General features: G+C 51.7%; 3 protein-coding genes across 3 annotated transcripts; 2 read left to right on the top strand and 1 right to left on the bottom strand.

The window, feature by feature from the left end:
- Nucleotides 1–385: 385 nt before the first annotated feature.
- UCRPA7_1916 (putative eif4-gamma eif5 eif2-epsilon protein) lies at nt 386–2755 on the top strand (the record flags this gene model as incomplete). Its single annotated transcript, XM_007914495.1, has 3 exons — nt 386–490; nt 573–629; nt 689–2755. 3 exons carry the CDS (start codon nt 386–388, stop codon nt 2753–2755), a joined length of 2229 nt encoding a protein of 742 aa, XP_007912686.1.
- A 743-nt stretch (nt 2756–3498) lies between these two features.
- Nucleotides 3499–5273, top strand: UCRPA7_1915 (putative tat pathway signal sequence protein; the record flags this gene model as incomplete). Its single annotated transcript, XM_007914494.1, has 2 exons — nt 3499–3535; nt 3631–5273. 2 exons carry the CDS (start codon nt 3499–3501, stop codon nt 5271–5273), a joined length of 1680 nt encoding a protein of 559 aa, XP_007912685.1.
- A 593-nt stretch (nt 5274–5866) lies between these two features.
- Nucleotides 5867–6340, bottom strand: UCRPA7_1914 (putative zinc finger protein; the record flags this gene model as incomplete). Its single annotated transcript, XM_007914493.1, has 3 exons — nt 5867–5984; nt 6039–6218; nt 6294–6340. The coding sequence occupies 3 exons, from the start codon at nt 6338–6340 to the stop codon at nt 5867–5869; spliced, it is 345 nt and encodes a 114-aa protein (XP_007912684.1).
- Nucleotides 6341–6613: the final 273 nt, after the last annotated feature.

The following is a 6613-nucleotide window of genomic DNA, read 5'->3' as shown; positions in this document are numbered from 1 at the left end:
CTATCGCAGCCGTATGATCATTGAAGAAAGCGGCCGTCCAACTGAAATATCATATTTTCTTTACAAGATTCTATAGTGTCGTCAGGAAATGCCAAGCGCATAACTTGCTTCGTAAGAGGCTCCTAGCAGCTAAAGTCAAATACCATAGCTAGGCAAGATCTGATAGAGCTCTGGGTCGGTCGGTACATGTAGCTTAGGCTAAGCTTGCCTGAGAAACATGTTCCTCATCTCCACCTTAGCCTTGTGGCCCCACCTGAATTTTTGCTTGACTCACCAACGCGCATATGACAACGATGATGCAACTGCCTCCTTGAAGCTGCCCATCTGTAGATAATCCATTTCTGCCAAGGCAATCCGGTGTATCATTTCTATTTGATGCTATAGGATGTCACAGAATAAAGGCAAGGGCAAGGGCGGAGGTGCCGGCAAGGGCAAGAACCCCTCCAAGGCTGTCACCGAGGAGAAGAGAGAGGATGCGCTGCAGGCCGTGGTATGTGTGCTCCAGCATCGCGATTTGCCTCTACTTGGGCGCATGGTTGGTCATTGACTAACAGTCTATCTTACCTTTGCAGATCCTCACAGACTCCTTCCAGGATCGTTTTATGCCATTTACCCTCGAGAAGCCACGAGTACGCCTTCACCACATTCCCAAACGCGCCGCATTGCGCAGGACTAATTCTTCTTGCAGTGTCTCTTGCCTCTCGCGAACACGCCGCTGATCGAATACACACTTGAGTTCCTGGCCATGAATGGCGTCCAGGACGTTTACATATACAGCGGCAACCATACCGACCAGGTGGAAGAGTACATCCACCAGTCACCTAAATGGAGTCCTACCAGCAAGATCACACCCTTCTCCTCCCTCGAGTTCGTCCGAGTATCTGATGCGCGATCCATTGGCGACTTTCTACGCGACCTTGACAAGCGTGGTTTGATCGCTGGGGACTTCATTTTGGTCCACGGCGACCTTGTCTCAAATATCTCCCTGGACAATGCTCTTGCGGCTCACAAGGCGCGGCGGGAGGCCAATCGCGACGCAATTATGACCGTGGTGCTCAGGTCTGGAGGAGCTGAGGACCACAGAACGAAGTCACATGGAATCACACCGGTATATGTGGTAGAGTCGAATACGGGTCGGTGCCTACACTATGAGGAGACACATCCCCTGCAGAGCGATCACTACCTTACTCTGGACCCCTCGATCCTAGACCATGACATCGAGATCAGGAGTGATCTGATCGACAGCGGTATCGACATATGTACCCCTGATGTGCTGGCGCTGTGGTCGGAGAGCTTTGACTATGAATTGCCAAGGAAGAATTTCCTACATGGCGTGCTCAAAGACTGGGAGCTTAATGGCAAGCTGATATATTCAGACATCGTTGAGGAAGGCTACGCTGCCCGCGCCAGTAACCTGCAGATGTACGAGGCTCTAGGCCGCGACATCCTAGGCAGGTGGACGTATCCATTTGTTCCAGATAACAACCTCGTCTCAGGTCATCACTACAAGATGGTGCACGAAGACGTCTGCCGCGAAAGAGGATCAATGTTTGAGACAAACACTCAAGTATCGACCTCAGTAGTAGGAGCACAGACTGTGGTTGGCAGCGGAAGCTCGATTTCAAACAGTATGATTGGTCGGCGTTGTATAATCGGCAAAAATGTAAGGATCGAGGACAGCTACATCTGGGACGATGTTGTCATCGATGATGGGACAGTCATAAAGCGTTCAGTTGTGGGCAACGAGGCAGTACTCGGAAAGAACTGCTCCTTGCTCGCAGGATCCGTTCTATCTTTCGGAGTTCAACTCAGCGACAACATTTCCTTCTTATCACCACAGGTGCTATCCCTGTTCTCGCTTGACCGTCACCTGGTATCGACAGACAAAGCTCTGCTCGGTCCGGAAGGCAAGGGGGCTGCGTTCAAGGACATTGAGGACGATGAAGATGTCGACCCTTCAGACCCTTCAATCCTTCAAAAATCTCTCATCTACTCGCTCGCCGACCTCAACATATCCACATCATCTATCTCAACTCTCGCTTCTGAGGTTGATGACTCTTCAGATGACGAAGATCAGTCACTACAACCAGGAGATCTCGCGGATCGTGCCCGCCACCCCTCGATGTCCTCCTTTACCTCTGACGATAGCACCGCACTGGCATCAAAGACATCATTTCACACAGATGCAGTTCAAGGACTGCTCGAGGCTCTACGGGGCGATGATTCGGAGGACTTTGACTCTGCAAAGTTGGAATTTATGGGACTACGACTTTCTCATGATGCATCAGATTCCTCTGTTCGACGTGCAGTGACTGTTGCATTTGTCAAGAGAGCTGCCGAGCTTCTAAGCCCCGAGTACGGCGGGCTAGAGCCAACCAAGTCAGCTGAGAAGACCGTCGCTGCTAAGAGAGGCGCCGCGAAGTTTCTTAAAGAAGTTGGCGTCGGCGGTGGTAGTGTCGACGAGCAAGTGGAGTTCACACTCGCCTTGCAGAAGGCACTCGTCAACCTCAGGGACACTGAAGTAGGTAGGGCAGGCACCTTGCTAGCCGCACTACTACAACAGCTATACAACCTCGACGTTCTGGAAGAGGAAGGCATCCTAGGGTGGTGGGCAGACAAGAGAGCTGCAGAGGGAGACAGCATGACCACAGTCAGGGAGAAGACCAAGGTCTTGGTTGAATGGTTGGAGAACGCATCAGAGGAAGAGGAGAGTGACGATGACGAAGAGGACGAGGACGATGATGACGAGGATTGAAGATGAGGATTGATAAGCTCTCCTTCCGGAAGTGCCTTGGCGGCACATGCTTCTTCTCATGATACTTGATACCGGCGTTGGAAAAGTTAGTGCTAGATGCTCAGGACATATTTAGGCTAATTAGACAAGAGCATATCGCATGCTTCTACAGTCTATCCCTTGGCCTAACTCCCAAGAAGCTATTTGAGCGGCTGTAGCCGCTTGGTGCCGTATTTGGGGAGTTCCTGAGCTGGGCTGATCTAGAATTTATACCAACATGTGAATGATACTTATCCAGCCGATTTATCCGCCTCTTGCAAATCTTACTGAGCCCATATGTGCAGGCAGGCCAGTAGAGACTGTTCCAGATGCGGTACTCTAGAGCTGCTGAGGCTCCCAGTCACCTCAGCCCACGCACGGTCCCGACGGGAGATGGCTCCGATTCAGTAGAGATCAGTGCCAGATTAGCGTCATTCGGCTCAACCTTTAGTGTGGCGTGAGTGCTGTACCTTAGCCTGCCGCCAACAACTTTCCACAGCTCATCGGTGAATTTACTCCAGAGCCAACCCACCGAGAAGTCGACGATTTTTAAGACCGGCGCAGGACTCTTGAAATCGAGGATTCCGGAGGGGCTCCCTTCTATGTATGTAGCATCCAGAATCCCACGCAAGCATCTGTTGTTGGGGCCACGACGAGTCATGACTACTTCATACGCCCAGGCGGCGCAGAATGGCTCTGCCAATGGGCATCATACTGTGACAGCCATGAGTAGATGGTCCGTTCTGAGCAAGCAGCTTCCAGGTAAGCCGCGATCATCTCTGCGCCCCTCCAGCATCTTTGGCCGACGACTTGCTGGTCTGTCCTTGTTGCTCTAGCTAACCTTGATAATCTTTCAGCCGCAGATCAGATCAAGGCGCTTCATGTCTACGACTTCGATAACACACTTTTCAAGACGCCCCTACCCAATGCGAAGCTATGGAACGGTCCGACGATAGGAACCCTAGCCAATCCACAATACTTTGTCAACGGCGGCTGGTGGCACGACTCGCGGATCCTCGCTGCGACCGGTGAAGGAATAGCAAAGGAGGAGCCTCGCGCCTGGGACGGCTGGTGGAACGAGAAGATCGCCGAGCTGGTACGGCTGAGCACAAGGCAGAAGGATGCGCTATGCGTGCTGCTCACGGGCCGCTCCGAGCACGGGTTCGGCGAGCTGATCAAGCGTATGGTCGCGGCCAAGGGACTGGAATTCGACATGGTCTCGCTCAAACCTGCCGTCGGACCGAACAATGAGCGTTTCGAGAGTACCATGAACTTCAAGCAGATATATCTGAGGAATCTGATGGAGACGTACAAGTACGCAGAGGAGATTCGAATTTACGAGGACAGACCGAAGCACGTGAAGGGCTTCCGTGACTTCTTGACCGAATACAACAAGAAGCAAAATGGCATCGGAGGGACGCCAACGCGCGGGCCTATTCTGGCTGAGGTCGTGCAGGTTGCCGATGTGGCGACAAATCTTGACCCCGTGGTCGAAGTGGCCGAAGTACAACATCTCATCAACCTGCACAATGAAGCTGTATCGAAGAGGGTGGCTGGAGCTCGCGGCGAGCGCCTCATGATCAAGAAGACTGTGTTTTACACTGGCTATCTGATCGATCAGGCTGATACGAAGCGCCTTCTCAGCCTGGCGCAGTTCCCACCGGGCATGCCCGAGGTCGATCTCAAATTTCATGCTAACAACATCATGATTTGCCCCCGGCCTTGCCCGAATAGTATTCTGGAGAAGGTCGGCGGCATGGGGAGCAAGATGAAGTGGGAAGTTACCGGCACGGCTTGTTTCGAGAACAGCATTTGGGCTGCGTGTCTCCGACCAGTACCAGCGACAGCAAAGTTTCATACGGACAATCCAAGTCCTCTTGTTGTTCTGGCACTCAGAAAAGGCGCACGACCGATTGATGCTGGCAGGATCCAGAATTGGCAGCCCATTTCTCCGGACAAGGCTCATGTTTTTGAGACGACGGTTGGTGAGAAGGTACTCCTGCGCATTGAGCCAGAGGACCCAAGCGAGAATGAGTATGAGAGCCTGTTTCCCAATAAGGCGTCTAAGCGCAAGCATACTGGTGACGAAGAGCCTTATCCGAAGCACGGGGGATCTTATGGCAATAAGGAGAATTTCCATCATTCAGGTCGCGGTGGACGCGGAGGAAACCAGGGGCGAGGCGGACGTGGCACACCGAACAGAGGATACCGCAGTGGTGCACGAGGTGGGAACAAAAGTGGCCGGGGCGGCAGAGGAGGTGGACATCACTACAAATCTCTTGATGATGTCGGCACGCGAGACAACCAGAGCGGATTCGGGCCATCTACCGTGACGTACGATGATAGTCCACAACAGTCCGCCTACGCTCAGTATCAGCAGATGCACCAGCAACAGGCATACTCGTACCAGCCTCAGTCGAATGGCCCTCAACCGCAACAGAGCCGACCAGGTGGGAGTGGGAACCAACCCGGCGGGATGGAGTTCTCGAACCTATACTAATGCTTGGGGGTTGCCTGCTCTGGTCCCGAAAGGGAATGATTGGAAGCGTTGCTTGTCTTGAAGAATTGCATTTGATTGGTGTTAGTAGGCGTTCGACTAACGAAGGGATGGCTCTGTAAAAGTAATGATTGCCGGGGAAAGAACCAGCAATAAGCTGTTTTCGTGAAGGCTCGGAAGGGTCGAGCTGTGGAGATAGGTCCATCACGTATGACATTGTTTGTAGCATTATTACATACCCAATAGCTTTCAAAACCAGTATTGAAGGTACGGGCTGGTAACGAATGGTAGGCGTCGATAACAATAACTGAATGCTTGATTTTCACTAAAGAGATGCCTCCCCGTGCTCTGAACCCCTTCGAATCGCCGGTGGGTGCTTCAGGCATGTTGTCTAGTTACGGCGAGAATTTGCTCTTTGCTGCAAGCTGAAGATAGTGTTTATCAAGAAATGCATTCTACTCCAAACGCCATGTCGTTGCCCCTGAGAATCAAGATTTTGCCGCCCAACCTAACGCCATCTATGATCATGCTTATCTGTGACCAGCTATGCCCCCTTCATATCTCATTGCCTCTTCGGAGAGGAAAGGAAAAAAGCATCAGGCCATGGTCACATCCTCAGACTCGGTCTTTTCAGGCCGGCCATTGTCGGTTCTCAAACCCACCGCAGCGTCCGCCTCCTTGTGAGTGTACGGCTCCTCACGCAGCTGCTTGAGTCTTCAGAAAATGTATTAGTAGGTCTTTCCATGCAATGGTGACTGCATCACAAACCTCCGCTTATGAGGCTTGCCACGACGGTGAACAACGAGACTCGTCTCCGTCTCAAACCATTTGGCGCATTCTACGCAGTAGTGTCTTCCCAGGCCGGGAAGATCCTCAGCTGCCTTGGTATCCTTGTATTTCTGCAGATGTCGTGGAGACAAAATATCCGACTTGATCTGGTCGATATCCCTGAAACAAATGTGAGCCTTTCACACAACTCATGTCGAGTGCCTGAAGACCGTCAAACAGATAGCTGAATCTTACCTTGTATATCGCCGAGTCTTCGTCTTCGTTCTCTTAGGTACGCCCATGATGAATGTGGAATAGGAGCAATCTGCCAATTATGAGACGGTCCAAGATGATTGACGTGAGATTGTGATGTATGGATGCGATTAAGAAGTTGATTGATATCGAAAGTTTGCGACCGAGTTGAGTGGCGCTAAGATGTGTGGGTAAAAATTGTACTTTACATCCACCTGGTCTGTGCGCCCGATCCACCCAGGCGATCGGCCATCTGCTTATTAGGGGGAGGTTGTTATTTAACCATGACATTCAACATCTGCTCCTAAACTTCTGATATGTCT

Source organism: Phaeoacremonium minimum (genome assembly GCF_000392275.1).
Source record: "Phaeoacremonium minimum UCRPA7 unplaced genomic scaffold PA7_03_scaffold_140, whole genome shotgun sequence".
In the NCBI taxonomy this organism is placed as follows: domain Eukaryota; kingdom Fungi; phylum Ascomycota; class Sordariomycetes; order Togniniales; family Togniniaceae; genus Phaeoacremonium; species Phaeoacremonium minimum.
This window is presented reverse-complemented; position numbering and strand designations above follow the sequence as displayed.